General features: G+C 40.7%; 1 protein-coding gene across 1 annotated transcript in view; it reads right to left on the bottom strand.

The window, feature by feature from the left end:
* GADL1 (glutamate decarboxylase like 1) overlaps positions 1 to 23890 on the bottom strand; it is a 170279-nt gene extending 146389 nt beyond the window's left edge. Inside the window, exon 1 of the mRNA XM_040479987.1 lies at positions 23702 to 23890. Within this exon, the coding sequence (XP_040335921.1) occupies positions 23702 to 23738 (37 nt within the window). The 5' untranslated portion in view covers positions 23739 to 23890. The remainder of the gene's footprint in view (positions 1 to 23701) is intronic.
* Positions 23891 to 24528: the final 638 nt, after the last annotated feature.

Below are 24528 nucleotides of genomic sequence, written 5' to 3'. Positions count from 1 at the left end.
ATAGGAAAATAATGCTTGCTTCCAAAGGATAGGAAGGAGGAACAATAGATCAAAAGAGGAATCCAGGCATCTGGGTGGGAGCCAAGGAATGCTTCCAAAAACTTGTGCAAAAGACAATGGGGACCAAGGGAGGTCTGAGAGTCGGGACCTGGAAAGCCCAATAGGCCAGTCCAAGATGGGCATGAAAATCAACGCCTGCAAAAGAGGATAGCATTAATTAATAAATTAATAAGGGACAATTACCAAGCACCCAACTTGGTGCCTAGGGATACAGAGATAAGAAACACAGTTTCTGTCCTCAAGTTGCTAAACATCTGAAAAGAGAATATTTAGGGAGAGAGACAGAATGAAGGAAAATACGGCTGAAAGAGCAAGTTGAAGAAACACCCTTCTGTTCTGGAGTTTTCTACGTCCGGTGTCTCTTCTAATCTTAAAAGAGCGGATGCCTAATTTACCTGATGTACCTGGGTGGTACTGCTGGGCTCGTAAATTGTTTGCATCCCTTTCAAATTTCATGCCCGTTTTTAAGCCATTTTGTTGTCTTAAAACAACATATCAATGAGAGGGTAACTATGGGCAACCTACAGTCTATAGGACTATCTATAGTCTAAACAGTCTAAGGACAGTCTAGGACAGTCTAAAAAGACTATAGAAAATAAACAAAGATTAATAAATAACAACAATACAAGGCATTGGCCACAAAACCTCTGGAGATTTGGGTAATAGTAACGAATGTAGGGATTTAGCTTCTGAATCTACCTCTGCGATGCTGCAGAATCACAGAGCCTTTTTAGGAACTGAATGATTTCCACAGTGCAACCCACAAATATGACGACATAGGAGTAAAAGGCAAAACTATGCTTACAATATTATTCAGCTAAAGAGGGGTGGCTACCCATAGGCAGAGAGAAAGAAAGAAATTAAGAAATTAGCTGAAATCCACAGTGAATCAATATTGCTTATATTTACACTTGGTGAAATATTTACTGAATATTGTGTGCAAGACATTGGGATAGGCACAGTGGGGGAACTCAGAGATGAATCAGACACACAGATGGTAACCTCAAAATCTCGTAATGAAAATTAGACATGTTTACGAATACCTAGAATCCCATCCAGAGGGTGTAAAGTATGAAGCTTGAGGTCAGACAAAACACACTGAAATTCCAGAGAAGAGCTTCTGAATGTGCGAAGCAGAAAGGCCACCTGGATTAGACAGTAGTTAGGATGACCGTTCATTCAACCATTCAGCAAATACTTACTTAGTGCCCGTCATGTGCAAGATGAACAAGAAGACACAAATTTACATTTACTCGGGTAGACAGGAGATGTAGTCAATAAAAAGGCAAACAGATAGCCAATTAAAATAATTGCAGGCTCTAATAAATGCTCTGAAGGAAATTACTTGAATGACTCAATAGAATAAGGAGAAGAAGCTATTTTAGATCTGGTCCTGGGAAACTATTTCTAAGGCAGAGACATTCGTATTGACGTGTTTTAGGGAACCAGATGTAAAAAAGATGTGGAAAGAGAACAGCCTAGCAGGAAGGAACAGAAAATGCAAATAATCTCTAAATTGGCCCCTGAAAGAAACAGAAAAGGACTGTGCAGCCTAAGTGGAAGGAAAAGGGAAAAGAAGGAACCAAGTGAGCTTTGGAAAGACCGACAGGGAGCAGATCAGGTAAGGTCTTTTATTCTAAAAGTGACACGAAGCCACTTAAGGGTTTTAAACAGAGGAGTAACAGGATGGGATTTACATTTATAGAAGATTAGTCTGATTCCACGCAAAGGCGCATGTGGACGTAGATTACTGAGGAAATCCTGTGGAAGGTCCAGGCAACAGAGAACTGAAGCTTTGATGTGAAGGTAGCAGTGGAGATGCAGAGGAGTGCTGCGCTACGGGAGACATTTTGGTGGGAAAGCCAAGAGGACTTGCTGGGGAACTGAACATAGGGGGTAAATAAAACAATAGGATCTAAGGTGATTCTTGGGTTTGGCAAACGGTGGAGCCCTGCGCTGATATGGGGACCACTAGAAAATGGCAAGTTAGTCACGAATGTGGCGGGGCAGGCTTAGGGAATCAAGATTTATTTCTCATTAGTACGAATTGGTTGTGATGGGGTAGAAACAAACGTCATGGCAAAAACATTCACGATAAAAAGGCAACGCGAACCAGGTAAAAACCAAAAACCAAAAACCAATGAATGTGTATGTTGGTGTCAAGGAAATCCCAACAATTTGTTTGTCCAAGAGGCAAGATCTATAAATGGGAGAAGTGGGTGTTGGGAGGGTGGCATGGGGACTGATCTTGCAGTAACTTGAATAGAAAGAATTTAGGTGTTACTTGGTGGGCGGTAGGAAGCCGTTGTGAACTACGACGGGATAAGAAGAGGGCTTTAGAAAGATTTAACAGGTGTAGAGGTCAGATGGCAGATCAAGAATCGGAGGTGGGGAGATAGGATGGTGATAATCCAGGCCAGGGAGAGGGAGAACATGAACTAGGCAGTGGACAGAATGGTAGGTTTGTATTTATTTTAACGTCTCCCCATAATAGTGCTGCTGTAAACTTGAAGCCAGGAATCCTGTGTCTTTCTAATGAGTCCTAAAGCTGTCCAAAGACAGGATAGTTTCCTATTCTCCAGGAAATCTGTGTTCTAATGATCTTTGGATGGTAAGGTGACAGAACAAGGCGAGAAAAAAATCATTTTGTGCATCCATGCATCAGTTCCTCTCTTGCAAAGCACTGGCGAACATATAACATTTTTTGGAGGTGACATGTTCCCATCACCTAGGGTTTTGTTTTATGAGATCCTGTTGTGTTAGCATCTCGGATGCTAGTCAAATGATTCAGATTCTGTTGAAACACAAAGGCATCCCCTTCAACAAAAGAGGTGGGTGCTTAAACACCATCCATTTTCTGAGAGGACAAGTTCCTCACAAGGGAGTCTAAAACACCCCCCAAAAAAATAGCTGTCAGAGCCCCACCAATAGCCAATAAATGCATGGTGTCCCATAAACCCTATTTATGTATTTATTTATTCACTTATAATTTTATTTTTCTTCTAGACAGTGGTATAAATGGTGCCCCATAGAGTGCGCAGGGTACAACCTGCGCAACTGTAAACAGCAGCCCAGGCTGTTCGGCTACTCAGACAGGCCTTAGTTGTTGTTATGTATTTGTTTCGGTTTGTTTTCTTTTTGCCTTTTGACCCCCTTCGTCCATTTCTCCTACCCTGACTCCCCATCTCTGGCAACCACCCATCTGTTCTCTGCATCTATGAGTCTGCGTCTTTATGGGTGGTTTTTTGTTTTGTTTCATCTTAAGATTCTACATCTAAGAGAACTCATACAGTATTTGCCTTTCTCTGTCTGACTTATTTCACTTAGCATAATGCTCTTGAGGTCCATCCATGTCACGTCAAACGGCAAGCTTTCATTCTGTTTTAGGGCTGAAGGATGTTCCACTCTATATGTATACACACATAACCACAATTTCTTTATTCAGTCATCCATCGACGAACATTTGGGTTGCTTCCATATCTTGACTACTATAAATAATGCTGCAATAAACATAGGGATGCAAATCTTTTTCATTTTCTTCATATAAATACCCAAAAGTGGAACTGCTGGATCATATGATAATTCTATTTTTAATTTTTTGAGGTATCTTCATACTGTTTTCCCCGGTGGCTGCACCAATTTACATTCCCACCAACAGTGCACAAACATTTCTTTTTCTCCACATCTTTGCCAACATTTGTTATTTCTAGTCTTTTTGATATTAGCCATTCTAACACGTATGAGGGGGTATCTCACTGTGATTGTCATTTGCATTTCTCTGATGATTAACGACGTTGAGCTCCTTTTCGTGTACTTGTACACGTACAAGTACTTCTCATGTACATCTACACGTCTTCTTTGGGAAAATGTCTACTCAGATCTTCTGCCCATTTTTCAATCAGATTGTTTGAGTTCTTCTGTATGAGCCATGAGTTCTTTATGTATTTTGGATATTAGTTCCTTATCAGACATATGACCGGCAAATATTTTCTCCTATTCAGTGGGTTATTCTTTCATTTTGTGGATGGTTTCCTTTGCTATGCAGAAGCTTGTATGATGTAGTCCCACTTATTTATATTTACTTTGGTTGCTCTTGCTTTTTGGTTTCAGATGACAAAAAAAAAAAAAATCATCTCTAAGACTTATATCAAGGAGCTTACTGCCTTTGTTTTCCTCTAGGAGCTCTCTGGTTTCAGGTCTTGTGTTCAGGTTTTTAATCCATTTTGAGTTAATTTTTGTGTATGGTGTAAGATAGTCCAGTTTCATTCTCTTGCATGTGATTATTCCGTTTTCCCAACACCATTCATTAAATAGACTGTCCTTTCCCCAATGTATATTCTTCATGCCTTCGTCATAAATTAATAGACCACATGTGTGTTTATTTACGGGCTTTATTCTGTTACATTGATCTATGTGTCTGTTTTAATGCCAATGGCATACTATTTTGATTACTATAGCTTTGAAATATAGTTTGAAATCATGGAGTGTGATGCCTCCAACTTCTTCTTTCTCAAAGTTGCTTTGGCGTTATGGGGTGGGGGGGTTCCATATAGATTTTAGGATTATTTGTTCTATTTCTTTGGAAATATGCCACTGGATTTTGATAGTGATTGCATTGAATTTGTACATTGTCTTGGGTAGCATGGACATTTTAACAATATTAATTCTTCCAATCCAGGAACGTGGAATACCTTTCCATTTTTCTGTGTCTTCTTCAATTTCTTGCCTTCATGTCTTGTAGTTTTCAATATATATGTCGTTCACCTGCTTGATTGAACTTATCCCTGGTTTTTTATTCTTTTTGATGAAATTACAAACAGAATTGTCTTGGGGGCGCCTGGGTGGCTCAGTCGGTTAAACGTCCGACTTCGGATCAGGTCATGATCTCATGGCTTGTGAGTTCGAGCCTGGCATCGGGCTCTGTGCTGACAGCTCAGAGCCTGGAGCCTCTTCAGATTCTGTGTCTTTCTCTCTCTCTCTGCCCCTCCCCCACTCACACTCTGTCTCTGTCTCTCAAAAATAAACATTAAAAAAATTTTTTAAACAAAATAAAAACAAATAGAATTATTTTATTTCTCTTCCTGAGAGGACATTATTAGTGTATAGAAATGCAGCAGATTTTTATGTATTGATTTTGTATCCTACAACGTTACTAAATTTGTTGATTTGTTCTAACAACTCAATTTTTTGATGGAGCCCTTAGGGTTTTCTATTTATAATATCATGTCATTTGTAAATAGTGACAGTTTGACTTCTTTTTCCATTTGGATGCCTTTAATTTCTTTTTCTTGCCTAATTGGTCTGGCTAGGATTTCCAATACTATGTTGACTAAGAGCAGTGAGAGTGGGCATCCTTGTCTTGTTCCTGATCTTAGGAGAAAGACTTTCAGCTTTTTACCATTGAGGATGATATTAGCTGTGGGCTTGTCATTTATGGCTGTATGATGTTGAGGTATATGATCTCTATACCCATTTTTTTGATAATGGATATTGATAATTTACTTTAATTTCAAAAATGCCTTCCTTTTTCACTGGACATGAGGCCAGGAATTAGGTAACCTTCTGAGATTTCCGAGAGAGTAGGTTTTCCAGAGTCATTTATTTCTATCGCTTGAGTAAACATTACTTGACAAGCTGTATGTGCTGCTACTGTATATCTTAGCTTGTCATATTGATAAGCAGCTCTTAAAACCACCCACACCGACCCACCATCCCACCTCTAAGCCTTATGAACTTTTCTGATGGGTACAATTTCAGCTTGCAAGGATTTGAAGGTAGTCAGGCTCTATGAGAAAATTGAATCTATTATATCCACATAGTACATTTCAGCCCCATCCTCCAGCCCCAGACTGGAGAACTTGGCTATGGAAGAGACGCTTTCATCTGGCTCAGTGGCAACTCTGGGACCAAGGTGCAATATGTACACTAGGAACACTACTCACTGTGTGTCCCTCTCCTTCATTAGCCACTGCCACCCTCATAGTCATTTTTCACCCTGTGCCATTTGGCTCTTTGTCCTCCTTGACTCTCCATGTTGCTTCTTGTCTACATATATTTGTGAAACCTGAGATTTAACTCACTGCTGTGTCTGTAAATTAGCCTTGTTGACATAAGGCTAAGTAGCGAGAATGCCCATTTTTAGTTTCCTTGTTTGCTTAGGGCATTTGGGGCTTAACCAGCATCCCAACTGGAACAACCCTCCCACCCACCCCCAGACACAGTCTTGGCATGATTGTCAATTAAGGTTATGCTCTTTGGTGGATATCTCCAGGTACCAAGTATTTCCAATCTCCAGAGTTGTCTGGGCTCCTATCTTTTCAAAGGTCTAATTATTTACCTCTCTCTCCAAATCAGTGAATTCCAAGATCCTTCCACTGAATTCCCCCAAAAAGTGAGCTAGACTCATCCTGTTTTCTGTGACACCAGAGAACCATAACTCATACTCTGAATAATTTGGTTTCTGTAGCCATTTCCAAGTCAGGAAAGTTAAATCCAATTAGACACACCTTAGTATACTCTACGGACCCTCAGAATTCCTCATCTCTTTTTATCTTTTTCTCCAAAATTTAGGGATCACCCAGATACTGTCAGAAAGCAAATATGGTGGGGTTTTTTTTTCTCTTTTTAAAAATATCCCTCTCAAGAACAAGTCTGGATGATTGAGGTCAACAAGTAGAGTACTGTCTTTGCAAAGAGTTCAGAACGATACTGCCAAAAAGAAATATAACGCAAGCCACAGATGATGCCACCTGTGTGATTTATCTTTTCTAGTAGTAGATGCCATACAGGAAATAAAAATATAATGGCTCTTATTTAAAAAAAAAAAAAAACAGGAGTTAAGATTCACCAGATATTTTTAACGGATCAGGTAGTGAGCCAGGCACCTTGTACAGATCACTTCATGTAATCCTCCCAATAAGCCTATGATGAAAATATCTTTATTAACTCCATTTCACAGATAGAGTAACTGAGGCCAGAGGGAATTAAGAGTACTGCCCAAATCAGACAGCTAATAAGTGGTAAAGGCAGAATTCAAAGCCAGATACCCTGAGTTCAGTCCGACATAACGTTGATAATTACCACACTCTACCTTTCTTTTTTTTAAGAAAAGGCAAACGAGAAGATACTGCTTCTTGTGTCTCATCAGCCACACTAAACAATTTGGACATATATTTTGTACTCCTAAAGCAATAAGCAATTATCTTGGAACTATGCATTAAATTGCAATGTGCGGCAATTTAATATATAGTTTTAAAACCAATTTGCTCAAGTGTTGACTTCAAAATTTTAAATGTATTCCATTTAACCAGCAATTTAAATGAAAATTTAAATAAATGCTATAAATGGGTGCCTCATTTGCATGATCTGTTGATTAACTCCGATGTGAAGCTCATCTGTGCCCAGGGTTCTGCCTTCTAGCCTAGGTCTTTGGCAGATCATCTTCTAGATGAGCAGAGACAGTAACTCTCAGCTCCTTAGCACCTCAACACACATGCTGTGACATTCTCATGAGGCCAACCTCAAATGCAGAAAACTGTACTTAGCAAAACTCCTTTATGGAGGCTATTACAAGTGATTGGAAGGAACATACCACGAAGCTGTTGGAATGGCAGTAAGACCTTTCCAAGAAGCATCTTTAAGGAAAATCAGATGATCTAAACTGCCTCCTAAGGAGAGAGGACTCTGGCCCTTGCAGGGCGAACGCATTGCCGAGCAGAGTATGCAAACGTAGGAACAGAATTGAACTGCTCAGTGAAGTAGAAAAGAAGGTGAGGCTGCCCCCAGCACCTTCCTTCTCATCCTTTATGCTACACAGAATCAGCCTTACCCCATATAAAATCAGAGAAAATATTCTAAAAAATTTAACCTTCTTGGGAGCCACCACAGTCACATAAACTACATTGTAGATGGTGCCCCTGAAGTGGCAAACATGGCTGCCCAGGGGGATGCCCACACATCTCATCGCTGCTCTGATGTTGACAAATGAAGTGCCCGTAGGACACTGCATAACAGATCATAAAGACATTGGCATGGGTGCGTCCACAGCTGAGACCCAGTGAGGCTTGAATTTGGGTCCATCTAGAATATGTGCCAAAGTGGGTTTGGGGCCAATCTTGCATAGGAACATGGGATCTTAGAGCCTGACCATCACTTATAGATCATTTAGCAAATATCCTCATTTTGACTTTGAGAAAATTGAGATTTAGGGGCACACATATTGTTTGATGGTCATGTACCTCCTTCTATAGGTCTACCAGAGCCTGTAAGGGCTGTCCATACTTCACCTCTCATAAACATCTGGAACTTATTTCATAGAATAGTAGCTACCATTTATCTAGCACTTCCTATGTGCCAGGTTTGGGTTAAGTCCTTTACAAATAATAGCATATTTATCCCACACAGCAACCCTGTGAAGATACAAACAACTAAAACTCACTCTGGTTAAGTGAAACACAAAAATAATTTATTGGGAGGAGGTATCAGTTATCTACAGTTGTGTAACAAATGACCCCAAGCCTTAGAAGTTTAAAACAACAATGATGTATTGTTTCTCGTGATGCTGTGGCTTGTCTGGGTGATTCTGCTGGTCTTGCCTGGGCTTACTCACACAACTGGATCAGCTTGTGCATTGGCTGGGAGTTGAGCCCATCTGGAAAGCCCAGGATAGCTGGACCTCTCTCTCGACATAGGCTTTCATTTTCAAAGAGATTAGACTGATATTCCTCACAAGGTGACAGTAGGTTTGAAGATAGTGAAAGCAAAAGCTACAAAGCCTCTTGAGGCCTTGGATTGTATGTCACACAACATCACCTCTGCCACATTGTGTTGATCAAAGCAAGTCACCAGAACAAGCGGATTCAAAGATACAGAAAAAAAGCTCACCTCTTGACGACAGAAGGCAATGTCACATTGCAAAGTGATACGAATGCTAGGAAGGAATAAAGGAATGTGAAGCCATTTTTTTTTTCAATCTACTAGAGTCTACCCTCTTACCAAAAATTATTCATACTCCTTCCACTCACAAAATACACTTATTCCCATCCCCAAACCTGCCCAAATCTTGTCCTATTATAGAAACAGGCTTGTAGTCCAGGATCGCTTCTGATTTGTGTCAAGTCTACAAACATAAAAGGCTATTCAGTTGCAGCTGCTCTTGGTTCAGGGACCCATAAACTAAACACACAGAGTCTCAGACACCACACTCAACATAAAATAGCAAAAATACGATTACCACCATAGACACTCCCAGGAAAGAACGGAAGGCACAGAGCCAGCCACTGGTCCACAGCAGTTCTGAAATCTAGCCAAGGACATATTGCACCTGTTGCACGGGGTTCTGATTCTGCCCGCTGGGGTGGTCTCCTAATCCATTATTCTCTGCGGCTCTTGGATCTGCACTCAGACAGAAGAGAAGCAGCGGCCCGGCCTCTCGGACAGTCTTTGATGTCAGATACCGTGGTGAGTGGTTGCCGACATCCCAGCACATATTGGCTTGTCCTTGCCTCTTCTCTTCTCATCTGAATGCTTGCTTGTTGATTCTCAGGGATGGAAGCTACACAGAGAAACAGCTTTCTTTCTCCAGCTCCGTGCACGGTCACACTTGGGCAACTGTACCCACCTGCGTTCCCAGGCTCCGCTATAAGCTCTAACTTGCCCTCTCTTGCCAGTGCTTCAGGGGGGCTGGTTAGTGACTTGACTTTTATCTGATTTCCAGAGAAACCCTCTTGCCTCTTCACGCAATTTTTCTTCCTCAGCCTCTCCCATAATTGGGTAAGGTTTAATTTCGATAATAAGCACATTATGCCAGAGTACTCCTTACGCACAATATGTTATTGTGCCTCATCTTCACCCTACCCATACAAGTTACACACATGCTGTTTTATAGGCATGCTGTTTTATAGACACTGAGGATCACAGAAGTTGGGTAACTTGTCCATAGCTGCACAGCCAAAAGGTTTCAGAGCTCAGACTTGAACTCAGGTCTCACTCCTGAGCCTCTGCACGTGACTCCTATTCTCCATCCACTGGGAGAAGAGGCACGGGGACAGTGGTGCGCCAGTAAACTGGTTTCTGAAGAAAAAGGCCCTGACTGACAGCACTTGTCTAGTTTCCTGGTGTGAAGACTCCCATCAGGCTAATCTCAAGATACTAACAATCTGATAATTCGCTTACAACATTTCTGAATATTTGACACTCTCACGAGCTGGTAGGAAGTGGTTTCAGCATACCAACGATAGGGAACTAGGAAAACAAAATTCTTCACTAAGGAAATGGAGTGATAGTTAACAAAAATGGAGTAGAGTGGTTCTTCAGGGGCGGACCTGTGCTCAAGCAATCCCTTCCAAGTCAACTGTCTTTATCCCTCTGCCTGCAGCCTATCTTGGCAAAACCTTCTCTGCCCACTTATGTGGCAAGCCTGAAGTTCTGAAAAACGAATACCCATACCTCAGCATCTCCCACCAATCACCAATAGAAATTAATGGCTAAATATCCAGCTCGTTTGTCTTTCATAGGGGATGACTCTGAGGTGTGTATTCTTCACTAACACCCCGAGTTCCCCAGTAGAATTAAGCTTCAATTACGCACAGGGCTACGTTGCTTTATCATGTATTCTCTGTTGGCTAGCTCTGAAACCACCTTCCAAAGTAACTACTTACTCTTTTACCCTTGACTTAGGTCTGCTTCTGAAAAACTCAAATCAAGACAAATGATTACCATGTTTTGAACGCCCGTGGCCCAGACAGACACCGCACTGGACGTTAACACGTGTTTACGCAACTCTTTATGACATCTTGTGTGGCAAGTTATCATGCCCAACTGTACAAATATGAAAATGAGGATCAGAGAAGTTCATTAACTTTGGGGAGGTCACATAGCTGGTATAGTAAATAGCAGAGCTGATATTCAAACTATGATTGATTGCAATGTCTCTTCTCTTATCACGAAACCACGCTGCCTCTCTCACCAGGGAGACTGGACGCATACACGTGAAACAATAAAAGAACAATTAACTGCTAAACTGACATATTGTATTGAACACTTCTGGACAAAACTGTCATCATACGTATGTTCCACAATTACTTTCTGAAATTCTCTTTTGTTGTGCCATCAACTTGAAAAATAAGGCCACCAACAAGTATCAGGAAATTCAATTTTTTATGGATTTTCTTTCTTCTCTATCATCGCTTCATACAAATTAGGTACTGAAACAAAACTGAGCTGATGGCATAACAGAATAAACCATGATGAAAGTGCATATGAAGAAAATATGTTCCCTGGCTATATTTTTTGGCGCACATAGCATTTGAAAGAACAGATAAGATATGTCATAAAATACCAACTAAGTCTCTATTGATTTTGAAAGTCAATGCAAAGCATTAGGAGATCAAACAACACAATATCCAGAGTGCTGAATTGGGAATAGTCTTATCAGCAAGAAACTCAAACAAAAGGACTTAGCAATATATTTAATAGGCAAAATTGGAGTGTGGAAATTTAAAATTTGCCAATGCTGCAGCTTAATCATCAAAACAGATTTGAATATTTAGATAGCTGCTCTATAATATTTCCCATTAAGAAGCTCCTGAACGCTGAAATTCTTAGCACTGTACTTCAGATGCTGGTGGAAACTAACAAAATTTAACAGTGATTTAATCTGTATTTTACAGGGTTGATTTCTTACTTTTCATTATCTGCTCTGACAATAGGCACGGACAGAACATTATAGAACTTGGGATGGGAGAGCCCAGCCCCGACTCTAGCCCTACATAGTTCTTTGACTGCAAATAGTACTTTCCTCTCTGGTTAAATGATGCCGTCAGTTAAATGACCCTCTACAAGATGCCTGGCCACTCTAACTGTCCGTGATTCTATGGTGAAAGCCCATTTTTTCAGTTAAAATCCCATTCACATAATGAACACAAATCACATTCCAGAATTGCTAAGAGTCTTCATCAATGGTATGCACTACTGTGAATTCCTAAAACGTGTCAGGACCCCATGATGGCGCCTCACTGGAAGAAATGATGAAGAATGTGGTCTTTAGGGCCACAGGGACCACTTGAGGCTCAGCAAAGCTGTTTCCTGGCAAAAGTCTCTCTATATTATTTTGCTTTTACGAGTTGTAGGCATGAATGAATGAAGTGACACTTCAGCTTTGAATTACAATGTGACTTGACTGACATTCGATACCCATTGTTTTTCCCTCTTAAAAAAAATGGAGGACTTTGCCGCTAAGCCTCACTTACCACGGGAGCTCCATCAGCAGACCTGAGGCCCAGCTTTGTGCATGTTCACCCTTGGCAACTGCACTCCGCAAAGACGGGGCTGGTGTCAATGGCAGTGGCTTAAGCAGCCAATTTCATTTGTTTCAAGGTTGTTTGTGGCACCAAGGTTGTTTATGACACACAGGTATACTGAGAAAATATAAATATATTTTGGTCTCTAATTAATTTTGTCTTCCCCCTGAGTCCCCATTGCCAAAAAGAGGTAACAAAATGTACCTTATTTAGCCCAATCTGGTTAAAATTTGGTCATATGTAATAAGTTCAACAGTCTCTTTAGACAGTGCTCAGTTTTACTGTGTAAAAATGCTCCATCTCTTAGATCTCCATTTCCCCTTCTCCTAATACTCTTCATGATGGCCTGTAGGCACATAAGCAGAAAAGCAAGTTATCCAACTTCAAGATGGAGGAAGACCGGTAGGGGCCTTGGATCAGTATAGTCTCCACTAGCACCCTTGTCTCTGGGAAATCTTACTTTCTACACCCTTTCTCACCTGGCAGTCACAGCTGAGGAATATTCATGGTCTTTCTCTCTCTCTCTCTCTCTCCGTTGGTTAGATAGGGGAGGTGCTCCACGACTAAGGTCACCTCGCCTTGGCTGTCAATGATGGTATAGACCCTCTGGATTTATGCCACATCCTCCATAACCTCCCCAACAGAGATCGTCCTATGATTTCATCTTCATCAGAGAGGGACCCTTGGGAGGATCAAGGGTACTTGATTCAACTACCTTCCTCTGAGGACAAGAGGGTCTTTCTGAGTTACCTCCGCCCCTTCAAAGGCTAAATCAAGCCTCTCCCTCCTTGTCCAATTTCAGTGAGCCATCCCTTTTGCGTTGAAGAGATTGCAAGGCAGCCTTCCCCAAGAGAAGTTGGTAAAGATTTCTGTTGTTGGCCGTGTTTCCATAAACCTACCATATAAATGATCTATGCCCCTCCCTGCTCCTTGGCTTTGATCCCAAGTAATAAGGAATAGATGCTATGTCTTTCAACATTTGCCTCCCTTGCTTCAATCTCTTTTTCCCTCCCCATTATCACCTCATATCAGGAGTGGAGATTCTACACTGACTTTTCTTACTTTAAATATTCCTTTTTTGATCTTAGCTTTAAAGGTACACAAAGGTATCTTCTCTGTGCGATACCTCCACGATTTTGTCTTCTAGGCCTAGTAGGTCATGTTAAAGGGGAAATAAAGGAATTTAGGGAGCCCTATATCAAGGCAATAGCCTGAGCTATAAAACTATTGTTTTCCTTTGAAACTCTTATTTTGGCCACTGGAATCTACATAGTAATTATCTTTCTCTTTGCATTCTACCTGTAAGGATCATACTCCCTCTTAAGCAGACGGCTATTTGCAGAGAAGAGCAGGTACTCAGAAACAGCAGGAAAAAGAAGCACGGTAATGTTTTTTTGAAATATCATACGCATGGGGATGCTCTAAAATTGGACTGTGCTGAGCGTTGCACAACTCTGTAAATTTGCTAAAAATTGAATTGCACATTCAAACAGGTGAATTTTATGATATGTAAGCCATACCTCGATAAAGCTTTTAAAAAATCATGGGCAGCATAAAAGAGTGCACCCTTCTGTAGGCTCTGCTATGGACTTCTTAGTAGCACTGCCTACGTGAGCGATAGAAACAGAGCAAGCTAGGAGAGCATATGCAGGCATTGTCCCCTCCAGAAGGGTGAGGGATCTATCATACTCCCAGTACAGTTCAGTGAGTAGAAAGCTATAAGTTTCCTTTAAGCCGGGACTCACTTGCCAAACCTGTTTACATGTGTACCTCTTGAGCAATAAAACGTTATGGGTTTCTCCAAATCATGAGCGTGAACTATAATTATGCACGCATATGTGTACATAAAAATACGTTTTCACCTACATACACTCTGTTAGGAAGCGTCTTATCTGGCAACATCAAATATCCAGAACGCACACAAAAATACAAAGGAGTGCAAAATAAATAAGTAGAAAAATGTTAGTGTAGTAGATACTTAGACCTCCTCTTATATAAACCTATTCACATTTCATCCGGAGGCAATCAACCTTACATCGGGTGCGATACCAACCTTTCGTGGGCTAGAAAACCAGGAATATGGGACAATAGCCAAAGTTGTCGAAAGCAATAAATTGGAGGAAATGTGGCAAGTGGCGGCTAAAGACGCTACTAGGATTTATGAGAAGAAAGAAATTACTCTTTCTCTGACATTCATGGGAGATCATGATGAAGGAGACAAACAGTATAAAAGTTACAAGAATTCAGAAACAGCAATCTGCCCATCATTCAAGAATTCAAAAACAGCAATCTGCCCATCATTCAATGACAAATATGGCGGATACATCTCAACTCTTAGAAATGCTGTATTATTCTGGCCTCCCAATGGCAATGCCAATATACACAAAAGACGGTTAAATCTGTTGAGGGAGGCAAGTAAGTTTTAAAATTATTTCACAAATTTTTCTATTCTTAAAAGCCTGCTTCCTTTGCTTTTAAATTAGGTGTTCTTTTTTTTTTATTGCGGTAAAAAGCACATAAGATAAAATTTACCATTTTAACTATTTTTAAGTGTGCAACTCACTCTGTTGAAGTATACTGTATTCATATTGGTGTGAAACAGATCTCCAGAACTTTTTCATCTTGCAAAACTGAAACTCTATAACAAGTAAAGACTTGTCCTTCTCCCTGGATTCCCCCACACCTTGGTAACCACCATTCTACTTTAGGTTTTATGAATTTGATTACTTTCATTACCTCATTTAAGTGGGATCATACAGTATTTGTCCGATCATAAAATTTTATGTCTGGCTTATTTCATTTAACACCATGTCCTCAAGGTGCATCCATGTGGTAGCCAGTGATGGTATTTCTATCCTTTTTAAGTCTGAATAATATTGTATTGTATGTATAAACTACATTTTGTCTGTCTACTCATCCATTGATGGACATTTGGGTTGCTTGTACCTCTTGGCTATTGTGAACAGTGCTGCTGTGAATGCAGGTGCACAAGTATCTTTTTAAGACCATGTTTTCAGTTCTTTTGGATATTGATCCAGAAATAGGAATTCTGGATAACATAATAGTTCTATTTTTACTTCGTTGAGGAACCTCTCTACTGTTTTTCATACCAGTTGCCCCATTCCACAATCCTGCCAATAGCCTACAAGAGTTCCAATTTCTCCACATCCTTCCAACACTTGTTATTTTCTATTTTATTTTTATTTTCTAATAGTAGTCATCCCAGTGAGTGTGGGTGATCGCTCATTGTGGTTTTGGTTTGCATTTCTCTGATGATTCATGATGCCGAGCATCTTTTCATAGACTTTTTGGTCATTTGTGTGTCATCTTTGAAGAAGTATTTGTTCAAGTCTTTGGCCTAAGTTTTAACTGACTTATTTGATTTTTTGTAATTGAGTTGTAGTTCTTTATATAGTCTATATATTAGCTCCTTAGCAGATACAGGATCTGCAAATATTTTCTCCCATTTCACAGGATATTTTTCCATTCTGTTGTTTGTGTCCTCTGATGCACAAAGGTATTTTAGATTAATGGAGTATTACTTGTCTATTTTTGCTTTTGTTGCCTCTGCTTTTTGTGTCATATCCAGGAAACCATTGCCAAATCAAACATTGTAAGGATTTCCCCTATGTTTCCTCCCAGGAATTTTGTAGTTTTGGGTCTTCAGTTCAGGCTTTCAATCCATTTTTCAGTCAATTTTGTGTAGTGTATAAAGTAAGGATCCAACCTTATTCTTTTGCATATGGATATACAGTTTTCTCAACACCGTTTGTTGAAGACATTGTCCTTTCCCCATTGAGTGGTCTTGTCACCCTTGTTGCAAATCATTTGACCACATACATAGGGGCTTATCTCATGGCTCTGTATTCTAATCCATTGGTCTATATATCCTTCTTTATGTAAGTACCACACTGTTTCAATTAGTATGACTTTGCAATATGTTTTGTAATCAGGAAGTCTGAGTCCTCCCAGTTTGCTACTTTTCAAAATTGTGTTGGCTATTTAGGGTCCCTTGAGATTCTATATGAATTTTAAGATTTTGTTTGTTTGTTTGTTTCTGCAGAAAATATTCTTGGAATTTTGATGAGCATTGTTTTGAATCTGTAGTTCACTTTGGATAGTATAGACATCTTAACCATATCAAGGAACACGGTATGTCTTTTCATTTATTTGTGTCATCTTTAATTTCTTTCAGTAATGTTTGCAGTTTTCAGTGTAAAAACTTTTTACCTCCCTGGTTAGGCTTATCTTTATGCATTCTTTTTGATGCTATTGTAAATCTTAAAAGTTTCTTTTAATACAAATTTCAAGTGTATGCCTTTTAAAGAGATTATCAGTGAGACAGCCACCTGTAAAATAGACAGCTGATATCCCATTGATCTAAATCCTTCAACTCTAAATATCCTATTTGCTCACCCAAATCCACATGTTTTCAAGTCTTAGTCTACAAAATTTAACCATTCCACCAACAATAAGAAACAAAAAGAGAACAGCAAAGATGCATTCCATGGTGCCCTCTTGAGTTGGGACCAACACTTGTTGGGATTTATCCCCAGCTCAAGGGGCCCCAACCACAGAGGCCATAGACAAGACAACTTTAAGTATGTAAACCATATGTAGGACTTAAAATGAAGCTCAGCTAAGGCAGGGAAAAAAACCTGCTCTGTATAACTCCATTGCATGAGAATTTTGTGATGTATTGTTCATAAAAGGAGTATCAGGTGAAAACCCACATTGGAGGTCTCTGATTCATTTCATGTTCAAATATGCAACTTCTGTTGAAGGGATGGCCCTTACAGCAGTGATGGCAATGGAAGCAAACCGACTTTAGTTCTCTAAATCCACCAAAGGCTCTGTCCTTGCACAGACCCAGGAAAATGTTGAGCTCAATGATCATAATGTAATCAGTGGCAAAAAAACAAAAAACAAAAAACAAAATTCTGTCTCCCATATTTTTCTATTGTATTCTCTATCTCTGCTGTTTCAGTTCTGAGTAGGAAGACTATTTTTTTTTTAATTTTTTTTAACGTTTTATTTATTTTTGAGACAGAGAGAGACAGAGCATGAACGGGGGAGGGGCAGAGAGAGAGGGAGACACAGAATCGTAAGCAGGCTCCAGGCTCTGAGCCATCAGCCCAGAGCCCGACGCGGGGCGTGAACTCACAGACCGCGAGATCGTGACCTGAGCTCAAGTCGGCCGCTTAACCGACTGAGCCACCCAGACGCCCCAGGAAGACTATTTAAAAAATCACTGTCCTGGGAGCTTGGATGGCTCAGTTGGTTGAGCTGACTTTGGCTCAGGTCATATCAGAGTTTGTGAGTTTGAGTCTCAAATCAGGCTCTACACTGTCACAGCAGAGCCTCCTGCTTTAGATCCCTCTCTCTCTCTGTCCCTCCCCCACTTGCATGCATACACACTCTCTCAAAAATAAACCTTTAAAAAATTATATATATATAATTATAATTATTATAATATAATAAATTATACACACACACACACACACACATATATATATATATATACCACTGTCCCTTTTTCAATTACTCTATTAGGAGTGATAAAGATCAAGGTCTTCTTTCTTTATACCACAGTGCATTTGTTATTTGCTTTGAAGGTTCTATCTAAGCTATGTCTTATTTTAAAACATACTCCCCATAGAATTCCATGCATATTTATCCATACACTTCAATATGGTGAACATTCAAATGAGGGAGGAAGACAGGACATACTAGTTTTAAACATGCCAGGTACTTTACGTACATTCTCACAAAACCCCATGACGTTAGTAATGTTATTTGTTAACATCTCCATTGTACTGGGGAATCTATAAATTAAGTTGCCCTGAAAGGGGCCTGTTATTAGAGTCAGAAACTAAGTTTTGGTTTATAAAAAGCAAAGCTCAAACCCTGTCCTTCCCCATCACTGCCATAACCAAGTGCAAATTAGTCAGGATGATGATTTGTAAAAAAAAAAAAAAAAAATAAGTATTTCTGCCTATTGGATTTTCAAGAATTGCTAATCCTGATGCATTTCTATGCAAATTTTCAACTCTATATTATGCCTTAAAACATTGCTAATCCTTTGGTAGATTTGTAGAGTTACCTTTTTTTTTTCTTTTGCTTCTATATTTTTACTTAATTTCCGGCCAATTATTTCTCTTCTATCATATTTGTGATACAAAAAAAAAAAAGTTGAAACAACTTGAATATTCAGTAACTTGGGATTAATAAGAACACATTTAGATTCCAATATAAGGATTTGTTTGAACAATAGAAATGACAATCATGCTTGTGTAAGAAAACAAAAAGCAAGCCAGACAAATACAACTGGAAAGCCTGGCCTAAAATGAATGAGAAAAACATGTAAGCAAAACAAAAACCCCATTCCCAGCCCACTTCCCTATTAAATTATTATTTTTTCTTTCTGTCTGTCAGAAGCAATGAAGATGCTCTTCAGAAAATACAGACAAGCAGAAGAACCAAAGGAAAAATTCATTACCTGCCCAACTGTATACAACTATTGTTTTTATTTTATTTTATTTTATTTTATTTTATTTTATTTTATTTTATATTTTAGAAAGAGGGAGAGGGAAAGTAGGGTAGAGGGCTAGAGGGAGAGAAAGAGAGAATCTAAAGCAAGCTCCACACTCAGCATGGAGCCCCACATGGGGCTTGATCTCATGACTCTGGGATCATGACCTGAGCAGAAATCAAGAGTCAGTGGCTCAACCGACTGAGCCACCCAGGTGCCCCCTGTATACAACTACTTTTAATCCCCAAGTGTAAGTTCTTTCACCTCCGGTTTCATATGTATAAATGAATTATTATTTTTCAACAAAATGTGTTCTTGCTGTACAAACTATCCTGCAATCTACTACGATTTAAGCAACCCAACATAAACATTTTTTCAAACTAAACCCTATTGCCAAACGTGGAAAACACTCCAACATGTTACTCTTACTAATGGTACGAAGAAGAAATAATTGCCTGAATATTACTTATGAAACCAAAAATAACATAGAAGAAATGTGAAAAATTCTGAAAACAGATCAAAAAAGGGCTTAAAATATAAAAGTTTGTGGGGTGTCTGGTGGCTCAATCAGTTAAGCGTCCGACTTCGGCTCACGTCATGATCTCAAGGCTCATGAGTTCGAGCTTCGCATGGGGCTCTGTGCTGACAGCTCAGAACCTGGAGTCGGCTTCAAATTCTGTGTCTTCCTCTCTCTCTGCCCCTCCTTCTCTCTCTCTCTCTCTCTCTCTCTCTCTCTCTCAAAAACAAATAAACATTAAAATATATATATAATATACACATACATATATGTACATATACGTTTGTGAGACTGCCCATAATGCTCCCAAATTACTAGTACTTGAAATGATTAGTTAATGAGAGCATCAATTTTCAATCAACTTACTGAAATTAATTATGAAATGAATGTAAGAAATGAGGGCTGCCTAATAGAAGCTCAATAAAATCTTTTATTGCCTGCTAATAAAAAGCCTAGTAGATAAAATGACATCATGGCTCTTTCTAGAAGTCAAAGATTAAACTAAGAAATGTAATTTAACCCAGAAGATGTAGAAGGAGGAAGGGCTGGGTGGTATAAAATAGTGCTCAAAATAAAGTGATCTTCAAGGAAAACACTGAACCACCAGCACAAAAGCAGCAAAATCCAGACTGTGGAAAAGTCTAGAGGCCAATAACCCAGGCTTTTTAACAGATAAACTATAAGAATGGAAAAGGACAGGAGGGTGAACCTATAAATTAAAAGACCTATCACAGGTTTTCTTAATGGGTAAGACTAAATTGTTATGTCCAGGAAGGCATAATTAGACGGTTACACTATAAAAAGTGCAAGACAGTAATTACTACCCAAGTCAGGGTAGTAGTTACTTACAGGGGAGGGGAGGGGCTATGGTTAAAAAGGAGCACATAGGACATGTGATCCCAGGAGGATGGCAAAATTTTATGTCTTCACCTATGTGGTGATCGCAAGGGGACAAAATAATAGGTGTTTTACATACTCAGTCCCTCATAATCCAAAAAGAAGTTTAATGGGCACAGAACCAAACACCATGGAGATCCCGTCCCTCCATGATCATGAGAAGCTCAAGGTGAAAGGAAAGTGGGGGGAGGAGAAAAAGGGACTGTGCCAGAATCCATGCGTGTTGTGCATAAATTTAATGTGGGTTCCATTTTTGAGGTATTATTTTCTTTGAGGCATTTTACCATTTCCATTTCCATCCTACCACCCTCTGCACTATGGAACAGGTGTACCAAAAGACACTGATTTAGACTGGAATCAAGAGATTTAGACTTCTAGAGGAGAAGTATGTCAGGGCTGGAAAGCAGGGAGGGGATGGGGTCACAGGGATCCTCAGCAAGGTTACCAGAACGCCTGCAAGCGAAAATCTCAAAAGCAAGGTCAAGATTCCCTTCAAGACCAAAGAGGAGTTTGCCCACTTGGAAGAGAAACGTGGTGCTCCCGGAAAAAAAAGAGGCCCAGGATCCCACTTCTCAGAAAACTGAAGCAGCAGTGAGTCATGAAAAAGAAAACAATATCATCCTGTTCCCCGGGACAGTGTGGAAGCAACATTATAGTTTTTGCAGAGTATATAAATATATCAGGTTAAAGGCTACTCATTCATTCTTCCTTTCCCAAAGAGCGGTGACTTTTTAAATGGCGGGGAGAGGCGGAGGGGGGGAAGGGGGCGGCTATGGATCTTTACAAAGGTTCTTGTTCCCGGACCTAACTCTGAAAAGAAAAAGATAAACAAAAGACACTCAACTTTCACGCACTTGAAAGCACCTCAAATGCTTATGCAAAACAATTAGGGGACACTTACAAATTAGGTATTCATAAACTGTCATAACATCTATATATAACAAAGCAGGGGAAGCCAAGGGCAGAGGGGAGATCAAAAGTTAGCTTAACTATGATTTGCAACAAAGCAGTGTAATTCAACATGACAACACGGCGGGAAATCAGCATCTTTTGTCATTATCTTTGAGTTATAAAGAGGGCACCAGACAAATTACAGAAAAATTTTGTTCCTGGATATCACGGTTTCAATCTTATTACAACATACCAGACTTACAACAGTATTTAAAGGTCAGCTTTTCAAGAGAAAAAAATATCTACCCCTCCCCATTAAAACTTGAAATTCGCTTCCATTTTAAAAGTGTTTCAACAAGAATCAAAGCTGCATAAAATAAAAAGAATGAGTTTGCAGGACGATTTATGTGGAAGGTTTGTGTTATTATTTCAAACCACGGGTTGGGGGGAGGAATATCATGTGAGTCCAAAGAATTCTTAATTGTTAATGGAATTAAACTTTCCATATCATATAATTAATTGGATGTGCTATGGCAAGATCATAAACCGTATTTAAGCATGAGGAATTCTTTATCTGTAACAGGATTCCCTGTGATGTTCTTCCATAATGTATAGGGCTGTAGCAGATAGTCAACAAGAGGGTTTAACACAAGGCGTATCATTTAACATACTCATCAAATGTCACCTTACACGATCTTGTCACACATACTTAGAAATTTACTAAGTTTGACATATACATCCTGTGCTTTTTTAAGGATGTCATAGGCAACTTTTGGCACAATTGGTTGCTATTAGACATGCTATATCGCCTTATCACCTGTTCCAAGACGACCCGACGCACAGCCTGGGCCTTCTAGCATTCTCCAGAATTCAAATGTCAGGTTAAACTTCACACTTCACTATTCAAACATGGCTAATTATTGAAGTCATCACAAGACATGCCCAATTACAAGGACACATCTTTAATTTAGGAAGAATAGATACTTTTTTTTTTAAGTTCCTATCAGACTTCTAACGGGTGTATGGCTTTGAAAGAATTACGATTAAAAACAGAAAACCAAACAAACAAAACAGTGCAGGGCTAAGGTTGTCCCATACAATTATCCGGCTTATCCTTGCCTCACATGAAGAAGCCTGCCATATAACTGGGAAATTTTTTTTTCTGATCAACAATCTACTTTATAGTTTTCAATCAGTTCTCCAACAGCTAGATGTCTTAAAGTACAGAGCGTGCTGGCCCTAGAAACACAAAAATAGTAATTTTACAAAAAGCTCCAGAAGTTGATAGCACTAGTTTTTTCATACCATATAATGAAACACAATAACAATGCAACTTAAAAAAATGTTTTTTGTTTGAATAGGATCAAGACAGTTATGCTGGGAACTTTTTAGGGAGGATAAAAGGAATGAACGAAGAAGATTTCTTGTAGTACAATGGCTCTTGTCTTGCCAAATACTGTGCAAAATTCCCCACCCTGAAAATGATCCCCAGGGAAACCCAAGCCAGGGTATCTGACGCACCTGTTGTGCCCAAGCCCCCAGAGAGCTTCAACTTAACACAGATTTATTAAGCCGAGTTCAGTACAACCCGAAAGGATGCTGATGCAAAGGGGAGTTATTCCTGGAGGAGCGCTCCTCCTAAAAGGTCAACAACTAACTAGTTAGTGAAAATGCCTGAATAACAATAGGAATGACCTTTCAAAGCAGGGAATCTTGCGGGGGGGGGGGGGTTCACGGAGGTAGGTAAGGAGTCTACCCTGAAATCTTTAGCAAACATCCAAATGTGTACAGATGGGTGAAACCCCATGGGAGACGGGTTCGGAATATTTCATCACATGTTCAAAGCAGTCTAAGACCCTTCCCTCTCAAAAGCCAGTAACCATTATTTTACAGATGAACTAAATGGCATCCGCGTTATAAAATCAGTTTGGGGAATTCTGCGGCCCAACACCTTCCCTAAACAACTAACGTCCAGTCCCCCACCCGCAGGCTCCCATCCCATGTGCATCAGGGCATCAACTCTCTCTGTAAGATCAAGGTAGCCTCTTTTCAGGCCAGTTGCTAAGAGTAGCAGGGTGGAGGTGGGAGGGTGGAGGTGGGAGGGCGGGGGTGATGCTGTGCACGTCCCAAGTAGAAGCAAAATCGTCTTCCTTCAGGAAAGGGACTTTCACGGGGTCTAAGGATCCCCGCAGCAGCGCGCCAAGCAGTGAAACCCCGACACGCATTTCATTTCACAAACCTGCACGGTGCCCATTATGTTGCGAGCGCAGTCCTCTGCGCTGTATAAAAGTTAACTTGTTTAAATTCTAAAATTAACCCTGAAAGGTACAGAAAAGGATGCAAAAAAATCCATGAAGATGGGGACTTCCTACCCAGCCCAGCCGCCTTGCAGAGAAATAAGCCCTCCTCCTCAATCCCCAGGTCACCCAGCAATCCCGGGGATAAAAGCCCGCGAGGGAAGCGGTTAGGGGCTAAAATCACAGCCACGCGGAGGCCAGTCGTTACCGTCCAGCGGGCACTCGCGGTCCGAGTCGCTGCTCATCGCTGCTCCCCGACTCCGGGTTGTCCCCCGCGCGGCTCCCGCAGTCTAAGCAGCGGCTGCAGTTGCTGAGGCAGCGCCCCCCTTGGGGCCCCGCAGGTGCACCCGGCGGCAGCTGGGCGCGCGCCAGGGCGGAGGGAGAGATGAGGACACGCTCCTGGCGCTCCTTTCACTTTGCAACCCGAGGCCCCAGTGCCAGGCTCCTGCAGCCCAAGGCTCTCTATTAATACCTGGTGGGCGGCTGGCTGCATGCCAACGACTTGACCCTTGCCCGGGGTCCCTCTGCCCTCGCTGGGAAGGGGTGGGGAACAGCGTGCAGGAACGTGGGTGATTTGCCTGGGGAGAAATAGGCAGAGAGCAGCTCTCCTAGGCAAGGCAGGTGAGTGAGCCTCGGCTTGTGGCTTTTCCAGAGGCCGGCGTTTGGGAGTAACCACCTCACAGCGTCCGATCTGGCCCCAGAAGCCCTCAGCTAAATATGTGGCCTGCTCCAGGCCACCAGCTCAGGGAACCTATTTTAGGGCCGCTGCCGTGAGCTCCGTCTGCTACCCATTCATTCAGTACTGCCTTGACATTTCAGAGTTCTACAAGCGAATCCCTTTTCCCCTATCGGATTTCAGCCTCTCTTGCCTCTGCAAAATTCCAGTTTGGAGAAGGGAAAGGCCAAGGGCTAGTGAGCCAAAGGAGGTGGTGAATTAGAAAGGCCTGATATTTGTTTGGTCTTGAGGCTGCAATTTTCTCAAGACTCCAGTTCTTCCAGCCAGCCCATGAAGTTGGGTTGCGGCCATGTTCCTAT

This window comes from Herpailurus yagouaroundi, unplaced genomic scaffold (genome assembly GCF_014898765.1).
Source record: "Herpailurus yagouaroundi ecotype Mexico unplaced genomic scaffold, PumYag 159, whole genome shotgun sequence".
Lineage (NCBI taxonomy): Eukaryota > Metazoa > Chordata > Mammalia > Carnivora > Felidae > Herpailurus > Herpailurus yagouaroundi.
The sequence above is the reverse complement of the archived record's forward strand: the minus strand, read 5'-3'. Positions and strand labels throughout refer to the sequence as shown.